General features: G+C 35.8%; 1 protein-coding gene across 3 annotated transcripts in view; it reads left to right on the forward strand.

Annotated features, from left to right (window-relative positions):
- Nucleotides 1–7,170: 7,170 nt before the first annotated feature.
- LOC105033849 (arabinosyltransferase XEG113) overlaps nucleotides 7,171–22,463 on the forward strand; it is a 30,217-nt gene continuing 14,924 nt past the window's right edge. Inside the window, exons 1-6 of one of the 3 annotated variants that reach the window (XM_010908796.4) lie at nucleotides 7,171–7,493; nucleotides 7,567–7,866; nucleotides 7,979–8,184; nucleotides 8,714–8,819; nucleotides 10,577–10,833; nucleotides 11,051–11,186. In XM_010908796.4, the coding sequence (XP_010907098.1) occupies nucleotides 7,310–7,493; nucleotides 7,567–7,866; nucleotides 7,979–8,184; nucleotides 8,714–8,819; nucleotides 10,577–10,833; nucleotides 11,051–11,186 (1,189 nt within the window). In that variant the 5' untranslated portion in view covers nucleotides 7,171–7,309. Of the gene's footprint in view, nucleotides 7,494–7,560; nucleotides 7,867–7,978; nucleotides 8,185–8,713; nucleotides 8,820–10,576; nucleotides 10,834–11,050; nucleotides 11,187–22,463 lie in introns of all 3 variants that reach the window. The other 2 variants (XM_010908795.4, XM_019846788.3) reach the window with 2 other exon arrangements.

Genomic DNA, 22,463 nt, shown 5'->3' on the forward strand with positions numbered 1-22,463 from the left:
TAGTAGCATTGATGTATATCTAACACCTTTTGTTGATGAGTTGAAATTATTATGGTCTGATGGCATTTATACTTTCGATACATCGAAAAAGCAGAATTTTGTAATAAAGACTGCATTGATGTGGACTATTAGCGATTTTTCTGCTTATAAGATGTTGTCAGGATGGATTACTCATACAAAGCTAGCATGTCCCTATTTCATAGAGAATACAAAATTATTTCAGTTTGAGCATGGTTGTAAGCCCTGTTGGTTCACTTGTTATCGTCAATTCCTCTCCACGCATCATCCTTTTCGAAAGCAGTGAAAAAGTTTCAGGAGGAATAAGATAGAGAAGGACCATACATCCCAGTGCCTCAATGGTATGGAAGTATTTTAGAGAGTATCCTAATTGGACGAAGTCTTATTTGACATTGAATTTGACAAGCAGAAGCCTCGAGGGTTTGGTATAACTCATAACTAGGTGAAGCGAAGTATCTTCTAAGAATTATCCTATTGATCCATCAATTTGATTCGTCATAATCTTGACATTATGCATATCGAGAAGAATATATTTGATAATATTTTCTATACTGTTATGGATGTCAAAGACAAAATGAAGGACAATCCCAAGGCTCGAGTAGATATGAAGAATATATGCAAGCATCTTCTATTAGAACTGATTGAGATGACATTTGAAAAATTTTTGAAGCCGAAAGCATCTTATACTTTAACAAAGAAGTAGCTAAAGAATATTTGCAAATAGTGTAAGAGCCTTAAATTTTTAGATGGTTATGTAAATAATCTAGCTCGATGCGTCAATGTCAGAGATTGTAGGTTTTATGGGCTAAAGAGCCATGATTGTCATGTATTCATGCAACGATTATTTTCATTTGCTTGGTGTGATCTCCTTCCCAACTCCATATGGAGTTCTTTGATCGAGCTTAGCCTTCTATTCAGAGATATTTATACTATCGAACTATCCACCGATCACATCTTCAGTCTTGAGGCTAGCAGTGTAGAGACCATATGTAAGTTAGAGAAGATATTTCCTCCCAGCTTCTTTGACTCCATAGAGCACTTCATGATTCATCTGGTGTATGAAGCTAGGGTTGGGGTCCAATGCAATATATGTGAGTGTATCCATTTGAAAGATACATGCACAGTCTCAAGAAGAAAGTAAAAAATAAGATTCAAGTTGAAAGTTCTATTGTAGAGGCTTATATAATAGAAGAGATTTCAAATTTTAGCTAATACTACTTTAATCTCAGTGTGCAGACCAAGCTGACTCAAGTGAGCCGAAATGATAATGGTGGTGCTAGGGGTTTAGAGTAGGAGATCTCAATATTTGCCTATCCCACTCGAGAATTTGGGCACGAGGTTCATCAGATTTTCTTCGATATTAAACTTCGATGGGCAGAGATATATGTTTTGCTAAACTGTACGGAGGTCAACCCATATGTCCGATAAGTGTCCATCACAATCTCAACTCTTTAATCACTTATTTCAGTATACTTATCTTATGCATGCTTAGGCAATATGATAAGATATTGAAAGGAGAAAATTCGAGCATAAGTGATGAAGAAATATCAACACAGCACTCAGAGAACTTTGCATGTTGGTTCTATCAATTGGTAAGCATCCATTATCATTTTATATATTTTAATTTTTCTAATTTATTCTTTTTATAATACGTAGGTCATTTAAGGGAGTGAGTCCATACCAATGAAGCTGAGACCATTAGGTTACGGGCTTGAAAAATACGTGACATGCGATAATGGCTGTAATATAAATGGTTTCAAATTTCACACCCAGCAATATAAAAATTATAAAAGCACAATGAACAGTGGTGTGTGTATAAAAAGTAGTTGGTGGGAAGATAAGTTGGAGAGTGACTACTATGAAATCTTCGAAGAAGTGATTAAGATGAGCTACATTGAAAGTAATAGTGTCATTCTATTTAAGTGCCAATGATTTGATACCGACAATGGTATGAAGATTGATCCACGACATGAGCTTATTAAAATCAAACATGGATCAAAAGCTTATGTCAACGAGCCATTTGTACTAGCTGCATAAGCTACTCAAGTGTATTAAACTTCTTTTTCATCAAGAAAAAGAGGAAGGAAAGATTGGTGGGTTGTATGCAAAATTAAGTCTCGAGCCGTTTATTACGCGTTCAAAGAAGAAGAAGAGCTCCAGTTATCAGAATACTTTCAAGAAGATGAGACAGTAGAAGTTCATCAATCATTCGATGATGTAGAATTGGATGCTCCAAAAATTCTCCTACGTGAAGATAGCCAATATGAGGAGGTAGATCCAACTGAGATTATTTTAAAGGACAACCTTCCCCAAGAAGGAAAAGAAGAGGAAGAGGTAGAAGAGGAAGAAGATTTTGAAGGATACCAAACATCTGAAGAGGCCAATGAGTAGTGCTAAGTATATAATTCTTGGATCATTTTAATTACTTATTTTGTATCAATTTAAATCTTGCATTGTCATCCATAATTATATAATTAATTTGATGAATCTATTTATTTTTATTTTTAGATAGCATACATCATGTCTTCCAGAGGCCAAAGCCACGCCAGTTGAGGATAGAGCTCTCGAGGAGAGAGCGATCATGTGGCTAGCTCATATGGTTCTGCACCTCTCTCACTGGATGGTAAGCACTAACACTTAATTTATATATTTTCGTTTATATTATTTTGTCATTTATTAACTAATATAACATTCTTTGTATTAGATATTTTACACTCAGGTTCAGAGGATAGAGGGTCATCGATGATCCCACAGTCGCATGCAGTAGCGATCGTCGGTTCTCAGACATGGCATCGTGGTCGAGGACCCGTCCGACTTGCAACACCTTCGACTCGATCGAAGGATAGAGAGATCATTCATATCTAGAGCCACTCGTAAGTACTACATGCTTAGTTAATATGTTTAGAATTTAATAATTTTAGAATTAATATTTATTCTTCAAAATCAATTTTGCAGCATATTCAGAGAGTCTTTTACATCCCAAGTCGTTATCGGGATCATATGTTGATTGATGCCGGAATCGATAAACAAATTCTCGAATTAGCCGTTGGGAGCTCGTGATGCAATTTGGGAGATGTTTCTAGTAAGTCAAAACTAGTTTAATTTTAAATTTTTGGTACATTGCTATTTTAATTACATATTAATACACGCTTGCTTCTATTTTGCAGAAGTACTATCGATTCAAGACTCCCTAAGATGAGAAGGCTGGCTATCAGACCTTCGAGAAGGTGGCTACACAGAGATTTTGAGATGGCCTCTATAACCTCAAGTAGTCCGCTATCTAGTACACCAATTTTCAATCACCATCAGACTAGAGGTCCTTCACGGATCACTGGATGCAAGCAGACATATGGCAGGTCTTCTGTGATCAGTGGAGCAATGAGGAGTACTTCGATAGGCGGCAGAGAATCCGACAGAACTGGATTGGACAATAGGATCCAATCAGGCATACGGGCAGCTCGATCGGTACACATATTATGGCCAACAGACTGGTAAGAAATCTATACTAAAACTCTTCACTAAAACTATAAAAACTCTTATATGCATGCTTTAATTAATTTAATTTTATTACTTATTTATTGTAGATACAACAGCTGGATTGTCCATCAGACCAGCTATAGTTGTGGGAGGCCACACACCAGTTTAGGAGGACTAGTGACTATGTAGATTCTACTTCGTGATAAATCATGGTAAGAATTTTAAATTTTATTGACTAATTAAGTTGTTACAGGATCTAATTTTGATATTAGAACTAATGTATTTCTGAACTGTGTAAATGCATTATATAGAGTACATTGCGAAGAGGTATGGTGATGACCTATCTTCTCAGCCCCTCTTGATTTTGAGGGATGGCTCAGCACTACCGGGGGGATGAGTAGGAGCTGGATCATAGGATTCGACCATAGCTTCAACTCTCCACTAGCTCGATATCCTTCGACATCCTCATAGGCCTCGACGTCCCAAATTTGGAGCGATGCACACATGGAGGAGATCGTGCAGAGGCTTCGGAGCCAGCGACCTCAGAACTATCTGGATGCCATTCGCGATACAATCGTGGAGCTTCTCTGAGATCCATAGCTATGCGATCGATTGGGCTCATCGTCCCAACCATCACATCAGGTAATTATATTACTAAACTCTTTTACTTGTTTTAAGTTTTCATATTTAGAAGCTTCATATATTTAGGTTTGACTTGGGAAGGAGATTTAGGGGCTAAAAATTCAATCTAACCATCCAATCGATGGATCGGAGGTGTCTATAGCTCCGTATCATCGAATAAAATATGTAAGAATAATTTATTCGAGAATCAGAGAAGTATATCAAAAGATACACCTCCGTATCGAAAAATATACCTCCATATCAGAATTTAATAATATTTTTATTAATTATTTTTAAAAAATAAAATTAATTATTAGCGACAGTATTAGCAACGAAAAATACCATCGCTAATACTTATTAGCGACGGTATTAGTGACGACACTATCATATGTAATATTTTTTTAAAATTTTTTATTTAGTTTAAAAATTAAAAAAATTAGAGACGGTATTAGCGACGGTATTTTTTATCGCTAATAATTATTAGCAATGGCATTAGCCATGAAGATGTTGTTGCTAATATTTTTTTAAATTTTTTAAAAATTTAATTTCAAAATAAAAAAATAATTAGTGATGGAGTTATGCACTGCTAATATCGTTGTTAATAGTCATATTAGCGATGGTAATATTTACCATCGCTAATAAAGTTATTTAATGATAAAATTTTTTTAGATTGACTGTTACGACGGAATTAGCAATGACGATGTTATTAGCAATAGTAGCTAGACTGTTAGTGAAGATAAATAGCCATCACTAATAATTTGGATTCTTATAGTGTAAGTTTGTTTATGTCAACTGAAATTAATTTGTGGTGATAAAAAAATATTACATCATGACCAAACTTTTAGTTTTTTTATGATAGAAACCTGGGTCACCAAATATTTTAGCATTTGGTGATGAATATAATTTTTATTATAATAAATATATTTATTGATAAAATATTTTTATCATTATCATGTACTTTTAGTGACACATATTTCTTGATATTTGTCAAAAAGATCTTGTTTCAATTATAAAAAGTTTTACGATGGAATTGATTTTTTTGATGATTATTTTTTTTTGGTCAGAATTCTTTTGTAGCATAATTTTGGTAGTAATAGTATGGGAAAATGTTTGATTTTTGTTCAATTCATTAGTAGTGGTGGTGGTTGTATTGGATGTAGTTGAATATTTGAAGTTCATATATACTTTTATGTTTTCATGCTTTTATTTAAAATTTTATTAATATTCCAAATTTGTTGTTTATTAATTTTATATAATATTATATATATATATGTATTATTTTATTTTTATTTTATTTTATATTTTATATTTTCAATTTTTATATTTAATTTTCTTGTTTCGCATTTTGGATATTTTATTTTAGCATCCAATTTATGCTAAATTTATTACATGTCAAACCAATCTATGTCATTCCATTTCTTATATATATCTTTACTTTTTAACATTGTCATATTTCTGTTTTATCTTTTTAATTATTTTCTCATAATTATGCACTTGTAGGATATATGTTTATTCTAGAGTATTTTTTGATAATTTTATTTTAAAATTTATCAATATGTTATTAATATTTTTTTGTTTTGTGCCCTTTTTTCTTTCTTTTTATATAAATTTTCAAGTACTTAACATTATTTTATTTTATTTTATAATAATTTATATTTTCATATTTGTTATTTTTATTATATTTTATTAAGTACGTATTCAATGATGGTAGATATCCTGTTTGGGATTGTTATTGGCAATAGAACTTTTGAAGCTTTTGAAAATAGAGTTTTTGAGAAGTAGAGCTTTTGGGAGTAGAGCTTTTATAAAATACTATTCACTATTTGGTAACCATATTGATAAAGTGTATTGGAAAAAGTAAAACAACGTTATAACATTAATCAGAAAGTATTTTTGAAAAAAGATTCAAAATACAGTTTTCCTCATGTAGATCTTTTCAACTTTCTAACAAAATCAAAATAGCTTTCCGACATTTTTATCAGACATCACTATATCACATCACTATATCACTCCAAAATATTTTTTGAGAGTCAGAAAGTACTTTCTGACACTCTAAAAGATTAACTAAATAGAGTATTATATTTTTATACTTTTATTTAAAATTTTATTAATATTTTAAATTTATTATTTATTAATATTATATAATATTTGTATATATGTATTATTTTATTTTTATTTTATTTTTTCAATTTTTATATTTAATTTTCTTGTTTCGCATTTTGGATATTTTATTTTAGCATCCAATTTATGCTAAATTTATTGCATGTCAAACCAATCTATGTCATTCCATTTCTTATATATATTTTTACTTTTTAACATTGTCATATTTCTGTTTTATCTTTTTAATTATTTTCTCATAATTATGCACTCATGGGATATATGTTTATTCTAGAGTCTTTTCTGATTATTTTATTTTAAAATTTATCAATATATTATTAATATTTTTTTGTTTTATATATATATTTTTTTATATAAATTTTCAAGTATTTGACATTATTTTATTTTATAATAATTTATGTTTTCATATTTGTTATTTTTATTGTATTTTATTATGTACATATTCATGAATATTGGTAGATATTTTGTTTGAAATTGCTATTGGTATAGAGCTTTTGAAGTTTTTAAAAATAAAATTTTTAAAAAATAAAAATTTTAAAAATAAAAATTTTACAAAATGCTATTTGCTGTTTGGTAATCACATTGATAAAGTACATTGAGAAAAATAAAACAGCTTTTCAATGTTAACTAGAAAGTATTTTTAAGAAAAATTTTAAAATATAATTTTTTAAAATAATTTTTTTAATTTTTTAAAGAAATTAAAATAATTTTTTAATATTTTTATCAAATATTATTATATTATTTTAAAATATTTTTTAAAATAAATTAAAAAAATTATTTTATAATAAATAAAAAAAATATCTAAAATCAAAAAATATTTTTTGACACCCCAAAAGTTTGGCCAAACGCGGCGTTGTTTCGTGCTAAAGAAATACCATTTTATAGCAAGCGGACCCTTCGGTGTTTCAAAGTGCCTGAATGAATCCGCACCCAATACTGAAAGAATAAAAGAGGAAGGATCCAGCGGGAGCCTGGATGGAAAGTCTCCGAGATCCGTTCTATGGAGAGAAGGGAAAAAAAAGGTCTTTGAGAAGCTGGAAGAGGCGATGACGAGGAGGGGGAATTAGGGCTGGGGATGGCGTCGTGCAACACTTTCCCGGAAGGGAAGCCCCTGTTCCTTGTGATCTACGCCACCGTCGTCGCCGGCATCGTCTTCGCGACCCTCTTCATCCTTTCCACCGTCTACTTCCCCGCCTCCGACGCGAACCCCCTTTCCTTCCTCCATTTCTCCTCTTCCGCGACGCCTCCTAGTCTACCGGGTAAAAAGACTTACTCTTTTCGTCTCTCCAATTTGCTTTCTTTAAAATTGATGTGATGTATTTTCAGATATAGACTTTACCAGGCTGAGGAAGGGAAATGGTTCGTTCGATTCCGAAGCAAATCGGAACGCAACTGCAAATATTCCTCCTCCCACAGCGAAGCCTCGAAACATGTTCACCAGAGACATATGGGATGTCCCTGTTGGTACTAAAATGCCAGAATTGAAGTCATTTCGGCTGACAAAGGAGATGTTGGAGCATTGGGCGAAAGAGAATGTCATCATTGTGACCTTTGGGAACTATGCATACATGGACTTCATCTTGACCTGGGTCAGGCACCTGACAGATCTTAATGTCTATAATCTTCTTGTTGGTAATTCCCATAAATCTGTAGAATTTACCAAAGTCATCCTTCCTTGATCTAATCTGAGCAAACTTGATTTTCTTCTTTAATTGCTTAATGAATATTAGTGTTGTTTGTGCAGGGGCGATGGACACAAAAATCCTGGAGGCTTTGTATTGGAAAGGTATTCCTGTCTTTGACATGGGAAGTAATATGGACACGATGGACGCTGGATGGGGGTCCCCCAAATTTCATAAAATGGGAAGAGAAAAAGTCTTTTTGATTAATGCTCTCTTGCCTTTCGGCTATGAGGTGCTAATGTGTGATACTGACATGGTTTGGTTAAAGGTATACATATTATTTTGCAATATATGGCATATTTCTGTTTAGTTTTATCTTTCTAATGTGTCTTAGCATGTTATCCTCAATCCATTTTGTAATTTCAGAGGTAGTTAACATGACAAATTAGAATAAAATGTTACCAAATTAAAAGGCATATAAAGACCTTGAAATCCATGCACTGCCAATCAGCTGACCAAGATTTCTGAGAAGCCACTTACATTTCAATTTGACATTTTGTAATATTATTCGAAGGAGATGAGTAACTTATTAGTTATCAATGCAGCCTAACAAGGTAGATTAGCAGAGCCAAACCTGATATTTTCAATCAGTTTCACTGGAGAACCATTGTCACTAAAATAATCATCAGTCTAGTCTGTACCATCTAGTATATTTCATTATAGTGACCAACCTCGTGGCCTTGATGGCCCTGCCTGTTATGTTTTTGAATTATTTTTAATAATTTCAGCCATTTATAAAAAAAGCCTTTTCCCTTTGCTGAATGCAGTTTCATTTTTGTATTTTATGCTGAAAACAGAATCCACTTCCGTATCTTGCTCGTTTTCCTGAAGCAGATGTTTTGACATCAAGTGATCAAGTTATACCAACAGTAACTGATGACAGTCTGGAAGTCTGGCAGCAAGGTAATACCTTGCCAAAATTTGCAAATCCTTTTCACACGTTTTGCCCATCTCCTTTTGCTCTCTAGGCAATAGAATATATCTGTCTCTGCATGGACCTATATTCAAAACACTGTCTTTTAAGTTGTCAATACTAATATTGCAAACAGGGGATGGGAATTAACTTTCCTTAATGATGACAAACAGGGGGAAAAAGGAGAGAGGAGAAGAGGTCCCTTGAGTGGATGAGCACGAGTTATAAATGGCTTTAAGTTCTTTTTGAATATTAAGTTGTCGGTTGGTGTTCAACTATAGTTGCATGAAGTGGGGTAGAAATTGAAGTGGAACCAATTGTGAAGTGGAAAGCAAGAATTTAGATAGCCATAGGTAGCATCACCACCTGAATTAATTTTTAATTTTGTTACTTCTTCTTCTTCTTCTTTGTTCCTATCATTGTCATTGTTATTATCGTTATTGTTGTTATCATTATTGGTTGATATGGTACCGAAATATGAAGAACCATAAAATTATCTTTTGAGAAAAGATGGATGGACCATGTGCAGTAGAAGTACTATTGAATTCCATTAGCAAGTTTGTATTTTGTTGGCTTACTGATGAAGTAGATAGGGACATTACTTGGTGCAACAGTAAAAGGCTTGGCCTGACAAGTGCAACAGCATGGGTCCAAGTCCTAGGGCAGCTACTTTGTGCAGAAAGATGCCAAAAGTTAGGTCTATCCCCAGTTTGCCCCTCCCAAGTCCTTGGATTGCTAGGACCATCATTGGGTTATGCCCTTTTTTGCTAATGAAGTAGCTGGTGGTACATCGAGTGAAGCTCGAAGAAGTCTGGAAACAAGATAGGAAGGATTTTGAAGCAGATTATTTCCATAAAAGGTTTTGTGCAGCTAAGTGTTTATAAGATTTTTCATATTATAATAATCTCTTTTTAAAGATCCATCTTTTTGATTATTATTATTTTTTTTTTTTTGTTTTTTGTGGGAGGTGGGGGGAGTACCTGAGGAGATTTATGGTTTGTGAACCAGGAATATAAGCTTATTTATGTCAATATTTGGTAAGGCTAAAAGAATATCCGGCATTGGAAGGTGGTGGTTTCAAGTCTAGACAGGGCGAGAACTCTTAGATAGGAGATTTGAGAGAATGTAATATATAGCGTGACAGGGAATATATTCTGTATGGGAGGAATAGGGAATTGTTTGAGGAGCACTATCATAATGGAAAGTGCAAGGATTGTAGAACTGTTAGTAATCGTGCTAGGCTGTGGGACACGAAAAAAGTAGGAGCTTGTACTATAAAGAAGAATTCAATCAACAAACTGCCTTTTTATAACTTAAATTAAGTGGGTTGCATCTTCAAATCTCAATGTGGTCTTTCCTTATTTGGAAGCCGAGCAACACAGAACATGAATTCTGGATGGATGTAACTCATTGCATGAAATGAATTCTAGTTAAGTGTTTCCTATATCTTTCATGGTGAATATTTTTTAGAATATTGATGATCAGTATTCTCTAATGACAATAAACAAGCACAATGATGCTACTCTACAATGGACAGAATTTCATTAAACTTTTTTTATTTTTTTTGAGAATATAATTTCATTAACTGCTGATGAAGTTATATGTATGTCTTGGGTCTGATCATCCATGTAGTTTCTCTTGTTTCAAAAATGTAGGTCTTGTCATCTTATTGATATGTTTTAACAAATTTTTTAACATTGAAATTTGAGTAAGCATCTAATCAATCTTTTTCTTTTATCATTGTCAGTAACTGGTGCCTATAATGTTGGAATTTTTCACTGGCGTCCTACTGATCCTGCCAAAAAGCTGGCAAAAGAGTGGATAGATCTGCTGGTAGCTGATGATGAGATATGGGACCAGAATGGCTTTAATGATCTACTCCACAAAGTTTTGGGACCACCAGTTGAAGGAGAAAGTGGGCTTGTATATGCTTTTGATGGGACCCTCAAATTAGGAATCTTGCCAGCAAGTATATTCTGCAGTGGACACACATTCTTTGTCCAGGTAGTGCCATTTAATGTTTCTTTCAGCATTTAAAACTGCTATTTTCTCCCATTTGAAGCATTGATGTTTATAACCATCATGGATAATAGACAATTTTTTGGTTCTGTATTTCTTGTCCATTCATCATTCCATATGTTTTGTGCTTTAAGTATATGGTATCAATAAATGAATTATTGATGAATTTTCTTGTGGCCATGATTGTTAAAAAAAATGGCAGGCTATGCACCAACAGCTCAGACTTGAACCCTATGCGGTGCACACTACTTTTCAGTATGCAGGTATTGATGGAAAACGCCATAGATTACGTGAGGCCATGCTTTTCTATGACCAACAGGCATATTATGATTCACCAGGTACTCTTTCTGTGTGTATCTAGTCAAACCAGTTTTACATGCTGCATTGAAAATACTTAGATTACTATTTTGCTCTCCAGTCACACTTTTTAATACATCTATTAAAATATTAAAAGAATCATCATATATATTATCATATGATTGATTAGGATGGCTACATCTCTATGTTCTGTACATCAACGAAGTGGACTTTAGTGCCATTTTTTTCAGATCATTTATGTGGACATGTGATTTGCTAGATGTAATACTCAATGAACTAGTGTTGGAAGAGACAGGGGTGGACCCAAGTGGACTTAAAAGGGGTGGGGTTGGGGGCCTAGTGGGGGAATCCATGAAAACTGCATGCTATATATTGGCAAAGAGAACTTTAAAACCATCTGACAACAAGAACTGGCCCCCCTTCTCCATCCTGCCTTTGCTTTCTCACACAGTTTATTTGATTGTTTTTTTCTTTTCTCTACTCTATCAAGTATCAATTAGAACTTAAACCCAAATATAAACCGCTCACAACTGGGTTGTGATATAATTTGATAACACTCCCTTTTTTCAGATGTAAAAGTATTTTAGGCTCTTATTGTTGGGTTTCTCATTATTTAATTTAAAAGCCCTAAAATCTTTCCATAATTTTTGAGATGTGAATTCCATGGCAGAGGGAAATCACTTAATCATAACTAGCACTTGAGAAACTGCATCGCTCTATCCCTTTCTCCGACGTAGGTGGGAAGGCCTAACATTAGTTTCAGAGCTATCTAGTGGAGGACCAAACTAACTAACCAACAATAAACCACGAAGGAAAAATTAAACTAAACCTAGAAGTAAGAAAGTAGAAAATAAAATTAAAAATCTAAAAAGCTAGGAGTAACTAATGAACAAAACTACCTAGGAATAACTAGCAGCTTGCCGCCTTGCTACCGAGAGAGCTCCACCACCATCAAGGACTCCAACTTATGTTGTTGTAGCATGCCATAATCATGGACTCCACCAATTGGCCTCACCGCCAATCCGTACAATCGACCAAGGCTTGCATACAATCCACCATGCTAGAAAAACAGAGTAAACACGAGTTAACATGCACTTGAGAGAAAATAAACTTCATTGATTGATGAAACAAGGGGTATATAGAGAGTATTTATAGGCTTTGGGATCTTGCACTAGTGATAGGATCAACTAGGTATGCTCACAGTTAGAAAAACTTAAAAACTATGATGTAAATCCATTAGTACAATTAAACTATCCCTTGGGATGCTTCTAGAAGAAAATATCCATTCGATGATGGCTTAATTACCATCACGGATGGATGATACTCCTGTCGTTGGATTCACTAGTCTTGGCGGCCACTTTGGAATTGTCCTTTGATTTGTTACATCAAGGATAGCAGAAATGTCCCAAACTGCCTGGTTAGAGGCATATCGAGCTGAACTAGTGGTGAATCGGGATTGTTCTGGCCTCTAGATCAAGAAACTAGTGAGGGAGGGGGAGAGGGAGAAGAAAAGAGAGGAAACGAGAGGGAGAGGGGGGAGGGAGGGAGAGGAAGAGAGAGACAGAGGGAAAATATGCTCGAGAGCAAAAGAAGTAGAGGGAGTGGCAGAGAGAGGGCTTTCTCCCCTTACTGGAATGGGGGTAGAGCCCTTGTTTCAAAATGAAACAGAGGTTTTGGCCTCTTTTGTATATTTTTTTGAATATTTTTAAGGGAAGTCGGCAGAGACTTCACTTATTATTATTTTTTTTGATAAATTTTAAATCGATAGTCCTACTGACTTCACTTTAAAAAATTCAAGAAAGCATGTAAATGGGATCGAAACCTCTATTCCGCCAAGCAAAGGAGAGAGGGCTTTGAAAGCGCTCTCTTTGCCCCTCCCTCCACCTCTTTTGCTTTCCACCACCTTCTACCTCTCTCTCCTTCACTCCCTCCCCCCTCTCTCTCTTTTCCTCTCTTTCCTTCTCCTTCTCCACCTCCCTTCACCTTTCTCTCCCTCCCTCTCTCTCTCTGCTGCCCTCTCACTCTCTCCCTCCCTCCCTCCCTCGCCCCTCCTCTCTCTGTCTCTTCCTCTCTCTCCTTCCTCTTTCCTTCCCTTGTCAGTTTTTCTTTACCATGACACTATATTGTATCATACTGCTAGCCTACTGGCATGAGTGATGGTTTTGGTACTGCAGACTTTGTTTTAGATTGTATCTTGATTCTATGGACGGAGGCTCCAGTGCTTTTCAAATTATTGGAGGTTGGGCTTGGACTTGATTGCTTCACGGGCAAGTCTTCTAGAAGCTTCCATTTGACAGTGATGCCTTCAGATGTGCATAGTTCACTATTAGATGCTTTCGACCCATTTTAGTTCCCATTTTGTGTTAAGGTTAGGCTTGGCCTGCATTAGCTTTCCCTAGCTTGGAGGAGTTTGGCTGCGACACACAAAGGGTATGGTATTCTTCATAGAGATTTGGGTTCAAGTGTCGTAAGTCTTCTACCATAATCCATGACCTCTTGGATTTATAGGGATGGTAGTTGGACAAGTTTTTTCAGATACCCAATCCATCCCGAGTCCTAATAGGATCTGTTTAGCATACCCTATAGAGTTTGGTATGGGTTTGGGATTTAAAATTAAAGCCCATTCGGATTAGGATTTGCCCTTCGGGTACTTGCTACATGTATGTATGTAAAATATAAATTGTTAATAAATACATATGTAAAATATAAATTGTTATTAAATACATATATAAAAGGAGGATGAGAATATTTGAACTCCAAATCCTTGGACAGCCTAACCACTACCTTAACCAATAGCATATAGTTCGGCTCTGTTTATAAATTGATTGATAATATATTTATACCCTTTAAACTCTTATATATAAATACCAACACAAAACCCTTGCCATCGTCCAAGCTTCCCTATTCAGCTGCCGCTCCAAGCCTCCCATCGAGGATGGAAAAAACAGAGGAAAAATAAGGGGGAAACATAGGAAAAATCAACGAAAACAAGAAAAGATGGAAAAAGTTAAAAGGTAAGACCTTTTCCCACTAGATTGATCATTTTTATTTCTTTTCGCTTCTTTTACTTTTCATTTCATTCTCCTTTTTGGAGATCTGTGGGGAAGGAGAGCACCTGAAGGAGATTGGAGGGGTTTCTTAGGTTCCAGTTGGGGTTTTTTCTCCAGCATATGGGAATTTGTGCGAGTTGTGTTGGTGTGAGTTGGTCCCTTGAGGTTTTGAGAGCTTAATCTTGGTAGAAGCATGATATTTTGTAGTGTTTGAGGATTTTTGATCAAAAGGATTCTTCTTTGGCTACAAAATTTTCAATTTATGGAGTTCTGTTCTCATTATAATATGAATATGAGTAAGAGTTGATCAGGCGGGTTCGGGTAGCTGGTAGGTATACTAAATGGGAGGAGTTTGGGATTTTTGGTTAATTCGTAATTGGTTTTGGGATGGGTTTGGGTAGTAAGATTTTAAATGGGTTCAGATACTGGTAGGACAAATTTTGTGGGTACCCTACCCATTGCCATCCCCAGGATGCATATAATCTCATTCATTTACAAGAAATTTTTGATAATACCTCTTTCTTATTGGCACAATCTCATTCCCAAGGATGGCCTCAATTTCCTACTTTTTTTGCTTTGTCGGTGTTGAGAGTCGCAGCTCTCTGATTCCATCCAGTCTCTTGTCCTTCCAAGTAGGATGCGAGGTCAATGACATTGAATGTGGAGCTGAAGTAAAGATCTTTTGGTAGGTCTGATGTAGACATTACCTCCAACCCCGTTGATGATGCTGAATGGCTTAAGATACTTAGGCTGCAACTTGCAGTGGGAATGACCATTGCCATTTTGGTCTATTACGGATGGGCACTTTGTCGCCAGGTTTGAAGTGGATTTGTTGGCTCTTCTGGTTTGCTCTGTTTTGGTAATGCTTGCTACTCTCCATGATCTTCTTCTTGACTTCCTCATGGATCTGCTGGATATGCTGTGAGAAAATCTGAGCCCTTAAGTGAAGAACTATTGAATATCAAAATTGGTGCAAAATCTAGTGGGTATCATGGTGTTTGTCTTGCCAATATCTCAAAAGGAGACCGCCCCATTGAGTGTTTGACGATCTGTTATAAGCAAACTTAGCTTGGGGAAGGATGGTGTTCCAGGTGGCTGAATTCTTTGTGACAAGACTTAATAGTAGGTTTTCTAAAATTCTGTTGACAACTTTGCTTTGTTTGTTAGTATGGGGATGAAAGGCACTAGCAAATTGGAGCTTATTGATGAGCTTTACCCTACTGTCCTCCAGAAGTGGCTGGTGAATTTGACATCATAGTCAAACACCATTGACTTTGGAATCTCATGTGGGTGAGCTACCTCTTTGAAAAAAAATTTTTGCAACAAAGGAAGCATCAGTAGCTTTCTTGTAGGGGATGAAATGCACCATCTTGGAAAATTGATCCGCCGCCACATAGATGGAATCATATCCTCTGGTCTTGGGTAACCTAAGGGGAAATTCCGTGCCTAGTTCTTTCCAAGGCCTCTCAGAGACTGGCAAGGGAGTTTAGGGTCTAGATGTCGACACTTTGGACTAGGTTGTTGGTAGATGCGACTTCTCCCAATAGCTTTACTTGCATCGCTTTTGATACTTGGTCTGTAGAAACGCTCTTCTAGTAGAGCTATAGTCTTATGTCAGCTGAAATGTCCAACCAGACCTCTTGCGTGCAACTTCTGGATGATATGATCTTGCATTGAGGTCCCTGGAGCACAGAGCCAATTCCTCTCAACCAACTAGCCATGTTGTAGAAGAAATCTGGTGAATTCTTGGCTTTCTTCCTCTTTCAGGGCCTTGTATTCTACCAAAGTATGGGTCATCTTAACAGAGTCCTTTGAGCTGGTTGAACCAGATTACTTCGATAAACATCTGCATAAGTAGACAAGCTCGCTGTAGTAGGCATCAACAACCTCATATTCAGTTCCTGCCTTGTGGGCTAAATTGAATGTTTGTTCTTGTAAGGTCATTTGTAGCTGCATTATGTGCTGGACAATCTCTGGAAGGTTGTTGCCTATATGAAATCATATCCTTGCGAGATCTATCAGCTCGTGCATCGTGGTCTCTATCTTATGTGGCATATGTAAATTGGGATTCATCGGTGAATCGAATATCACCCTACGGCATCATCTCATGAATAGTGGTCTTGTATCTTCTAGTCCTTGATCATCAGATCCATGACTACTATCATCACTCTCGCTGCTGTTGGTCTTCGAATTTGAGTCAGCTAACTTTTGCACTCTCTAGGGTACTGCAACTGTGTTTTCGAAAAATTTATCTTTTCAAGCTCCCTCGGTGCCCCTCTGTGACTGACTTTTCTTTATCTGGGAGGATGTCTTTTTTCTACTTGAGATGACTGGCTTTGTCTCAACATTTTTCACTCAAACATCTGGAAGGATGTCTCGAACAGAGAGTCACATGATGAATGACTCTCTTGTGATCCCTCAGGTTGCAGCTGATCAGCTGGAATCCTATGTATAATATTTGTATCTGTCTACTGTCTTGGATCCATCCTGATCTCTCTAGCTGCCACACTAGCTGGTCGTGGAGAAGATTCCGGCTCATCAAGTTTTGGCTCCTGCTGTTGGTCTGTAAGTCATCCAATCATCGAATCCTCGTCATTAATGGCATGATCATCTATCGTCAGATCCGTGTACTTCAACTGTACTTTATTCTGAATGCATTTTAATCTCAATCTCAAATTATAGTCCACATATACAAAATCGTTGAGGCACTTTTGTGTCAGACGGTTTTTCTGTTTGCTATGAATAAGGATGAAAGTCGATTAATTGTGCTCACACCCACTAGAGGAGACCATTTGAAAAAGAATGCAGATGGCCATATTTTTCAAATTTTGTGCGGACTATCCAAAATAAATCCACCATTCAGTTGCAAGAATATTAAATAAAATTACATATTAGATTTCACGATATTAGTAGACATGTAATGTCAACAAAGTCCTCAGTATTGATGTGTAATTTACTTGGATTCATCTTCTTTTTGCTTATGGTAGTCGATGAGATTGTAAAGTTATCTATCCTCTCTCTAAACTGTTTCATCTGTAAAAAATATATTTATTAAATTAATAAATATATTATTGATTAGAGATCGAATTAAGTTAAATTCTCGCATCTTAATTGACCTAACGTACTTCTTGCATGTACATAGATGCGATTTCTGGATCAGGTATCATCTTATATATCATATTACGGAGAGCATTGAGAAACTCATTATCCATATCTATCCTAGGTATGGTATATTAGAACCTCGGATTCAAATAGTAAACTGAAAATAAATTCCACAAATGATTAAGTAGACTTATATAAGTATAAGAAAAGAAAAATTTTCAGATGATTCTGGAATTCGTACTTACTAGCTAAATGCAAATCCCTACTCATTTGATAGTTTTAGCGGTGCTCAATGATGTTGATGTATTTTTGGGCATGTTTCGGATCTATCTCACCGATTTGTTTCTTTATCCTCTCCATCATTTGATACAAGAAGCCCATTTGGGGTTATCTTTTACTGTCCACGGTGCGAACACCTCATATAATGGCTTGATAACCTTCATTATCTTATTAGCCCGTTGTCAAAATGACTGATAGGTCATCAAGTTTTCCATATGACTTTCCTCAGTATCGATCCTTACATATTTGCTCTCCTACCACTCGGTATTGACAAACATCTGATGTAAGGTTACTTTCTTCTGCAGATGACTATCAAGTGCTATGTAGTTTGTAGCAAACTATATGACATTCAGTCTCAAGATCTCCCTCTCAGTATATTTTTCCATCAATGACATGATCCATGTATGATTGTAGATAAATCTAGTAATAGACTGGGCTGAGTTCACTGCTTGTTGCACTCTACGAAGCTTTTTAATATCCATCAACATGAGGTTAATGCAATGTGCAGCATTGGTGTTCAGTAAATATGCGGTTGTCGTTCAATCAGCAACTTGCTAGCGGTCTTATATTGCAGTCTATTATCTGTAATGACTTACACGATATTCTGCTTTTCTACTGAATTAATCACTTTCTTCATTAGTCCAAGGATGTATACGGCATTGTGCATCCTATCTGAAGCATCAATTGATTTGTGAAAAAATATTTTTCGATCATAATATATCAAAAAATTGATAATATTCCATCTAGTAGGATCGGTCCAACCATCATACATCATTGTCAGTCCGTATATGGGCCATTTATTCTTGTAAGAAGAAATCTTTCTTATTACTGTCAAGAAGCTAACCAGAGATATTCTTAGGTATTGGGGGATCTACATTGAGGCCAACAATCTGTATGGCTGAAATGGCAGATTGATAGTAAGTATTGCCTGCTGCATTCACTGGAATGTGGCTGAAATGAAACCATGATCCAATAGCTTGCTATATATCCTTCTTATTCTTCTTGAACATAGTGTCAATCTTTTGCTGTTTTGAATTTTTATTGAAAAAAGTCATGGATGGTGGCTCCTGCTGGAATATTTTTGGAGGACCTTCTCCGACTATCAAAAGCCTCCAGCATCGATGAAATACTATGTTTGCCTCTACTGACTAACTCTTTGATAGAGGGGGTCTTCGTGAACTTGGATTCTTCCCCAACGATCATAGAGTCGAATCTCGGTTCATAGAATGTGGTTCAAATCGCTCTCTATACCTAACCATCTCCTTCAGTTGGTACTGATCATCCAGGCTCGCCTGAATGGCAACCTCAATCTGTACCTCCTCGTCATCTAGAGCGGAGGCCTCCTCTGATTCTTTGGAATGATAGGAAGGTGGCTCTCTGACTCGACGGTCCATCTCTGTCCTCTTTTATTTTGTCTTTTTTTTTGCTGCTTTAGAATCAGTGAAGTGCTTCTTCATGAGCCGTTGGACTTCTGTGAAGATTTCCGACATATGGCCATATCGAGATAACCATCAGTCAAATGCTGCTTCAACCTAGTTATCCCTTCTCTCTTGAACTCTGTGTTACATCATTTGCATCTCCAATGTTGCTGAGTCGAGAGCATCTCATCATGCTCCCAGCCAATGTCATGCTCTAGCACTTTTTTACTCATTTTTTCAAGTTTAACAAAGCACGACAGTTTAATTATTATAATTTTTTTTTAATAATGCTCATTTCTCATAATTTTTATTATATATAAATTTTTAATAAGAATTTTAAATTTCATAAATTCAGAAAAATATGTTATGTACTTCAAATAATACTTCTAAATTAGCTAAAATATATTACTAATTTTTTATTATTTAAATAATTAAAATTATTTTAAATTTCAAAAATTCAAAAAAAATTTGAGGTTAGATCCAAATAGAAACATGTCATGGATGCTACATATATTTTTCTAAGCCCATTAACATGCATTAGATGCTATTTATTTTTTTTATTTTATTCGAAATTGATCCTAGGCTACTATGCATATCATGCATCAAAATCTTTACAATCAAACATAAAATTTATACTAAAAAGTATTTTGAATCGTCTTAAATAATATTTTGATTTTACAATTTTTTGAATTTATTTTTTTAATAATTTTTATTGCAAAAATATATATATTTTAAAAAATTAATTAATGAAAATTAATGATTTTAGTGTCATCGTATAGATCATCCAATGATCTACAATATATAATGAAATCATATCAAAATCACAAATTTTGGCATGATTTTTCTTTATTTTTCTGCTGCTTATCATTTTTTGGCCAAAAAAAGATGAAAAATAAAATATTTAATGATAGAATGATGGATTACCTTACTTCTGATCAAAATATGTCGTCTTCTCGAAGTTGTAAAAATTTTTTGAAATTTTTACTCTTGTTTTTGGGCTTCGGTCACCTGTGTCATCGCCTCGTTGAAGCCTGAGAGCTTCTCTGGCTCTCTGCCTTTCATTCAAAAGACAGAGCACTAAGCCACCAATAATTGGGAGCCCCCACCCCACATAATACCCCCCCAACACGTGATCAGTACGGCTCGGTTCGGACCTAAACTGAGCTGAACCGAGCCATACTGCTCGATTTCAGGCGGTTTGCCCCTGAACCGCATTGAACCGATCGGTTCGGTGCGGTTCTTGCGATTTTCTGAAAATTAGGGCCGAACTGGACCCGGTTCCCTGCCGGTTCGGGCCAGTATGGATACCTTGGTTGGAAGGGGTGACACTCCTTTTTTTTTGGATCTGCCAATCTATAAGTCCATCGTGGAATTGTTCTCTAGTCTTTCGGTCAGTGTTCTGATTCTTCAGGTAGAGGCTCTGGTGCTGTCCAAATTGGAGTCAAAAGCTTAGACTTGGTTGCTTCATGTACAAGCCTTCTAGAAGCTCTCTTTGATTGTGACCATTGTCAGATGCTTTCTGATGGTGCAGAGTTCGCTGTCAGATGCTTCTGGCATGTTTTGATTCCTCTTTTGTGTTTGGATCGGGCTTAACCTGTATCACTCTTACTCTCATAACTAGGATTGTGTCATCTTCTCTTTGTAGGACTGGAAAGAGAGTGCTTATTTTCTCTCTCAGTAGTGCTGATGGAAAATGGAGAACTAGGACTGGGGCATGTTTGGAAAATAAAGGGTGAGGTGTTAGTTCTTACTCAGTTTTATTGGGCCATAACTGGTTCCTACTGCAAGCTGCCCTCATCGTTTTTTGATTGTGGGATAATGCTTCAAGAAAGTATTCTTGTAATTCTAATCATTGTTGATTCTATTCTATAGTTTTTTAGTTTTCTTAGACCTTGGGTAATACAAACACTTAATATTTTGTATTATGAAAGAAGAAAAAAAGGCCAGTCCTAGGCTTCTCTAGTTAAACCGTCTCATTCTGCAACTTATTGGTGGTTCTCTTTAACTTGGAACCATAGGGTTTGATAATTTATACTTTTTTATTCACATCATGTGAAAAATCATCTAAGGGCTTCTATCTTGACTGGTTTGATAGGAACTAGAAAATGATTTGATCATCTTCTAGAAAGTAGTTGTGGTTCAAGTAGTAATATTGCCCCCTCCTTGGATGAAAAATCCTGCCCCCACCCCTGGGAGCATCTTGTTGGATCATAAAGCCCATTAAATAGTTTATAATGGAATATCTCCTAGTTAAAAGGAGAGTGTATGTCAAACTCATGCATTTTTATATTCTCATATACAACCCATGCGCAGGCTGACTGGAATGATTGAAGAGATGATGTATCATATTGTGTATGCATGTCTTAAAGTCAGTAACATATATGCAACACCGTGTGGTACTACACACTCTCTACCCCAACCCTCCTGCTGCCAACCTTCTTCTTTGATGTTATCGATGTTAAGTTCTAGGAGTTAGCAACGAAATAAAAATTCCAGGTATACAATAAGCAGTACATTTGTCAAGCACATGACATCAAAGAGAGGGCATGCCAAAGATAGCATAATGACAATGCTATGAGTGTGAATAAAAATGTAGTTATGCCCATAGCATGGGGCAGTTCTAGATTTTCCATGGAACAGGACGTGCCGCATCCTGCCCCAAGGGACTGAGTGGATGTCCCATCCTGATTCTGTTTCGTTCTAGTCCTTTTTCAATACTTGGAGTTCCTTTTTCAATACTTGGGATGGTGGGAACTTTGGATGCACCACCATCACACCAGGATTTAAATCCTTGCTTTGGAGTCCATATGATGATTAGTTGTTAAATGCTTAAAGATGTACAATGCCATGAAGGACAATCTAATACCCAATCACCAAAGTGACACTAGGGTATTCAAGCTCAAAATTTCTTGGTTTTCTTGTCTTTAAGTAAATATAATCTACCAACTATGAAGTGACAGAAGGAAGATGCACTACTTGAAAATGATGTTCAACATCTTACCAACGTTGCAAGGATTTTATTGATGATAGGATGTTGACATCTCACCAAGGATAACGTATTGACAGAATCTTAATTGTCATGATGTATTTTTTTTCCCAACGACGAAAGAAGATCTTCAATTTATTGACTAGTTGATGAAGATCTGATGACATGGAGAAAAGAACAACTTGTGTTTTTTTTAATGGATTCAATCATACTCCTAGCACCTTACTGAATCTAAGATTTCCAGTGATATCCCTTATGGAGACTGCAGAGCTACTTTCTAGAACTTCCAAAAATTAGACTTTAGATTCCAGTGGTATCCCTTACAGAAAGACAGCAGTGCTACTTCTATTGTAACGAATCTATCTTTTCCAACATAAGCTTTGGTTCAGAAAGTACCTTTGGACGCTTATCTTAGTTAAAACCCAACACCAATTACAAATAAAGCATTAAAAACCAATCTGA

The sequence above is a fragment of the Elaeis guineensis genome, chromosome 4 (genome assembly GCF_000442705.2).
Source record: "Elaeis guineensis isolate ETL-2024a chromosome 4, EG11, whole genome shotgun sequence".
Taxonomy (NCBI): Eukaryota; Viridiplantae; Streptophyta; class Magnoliopsida; order Arecales; family Arecaceae; genus Elaeis; species Elaeis guineensis.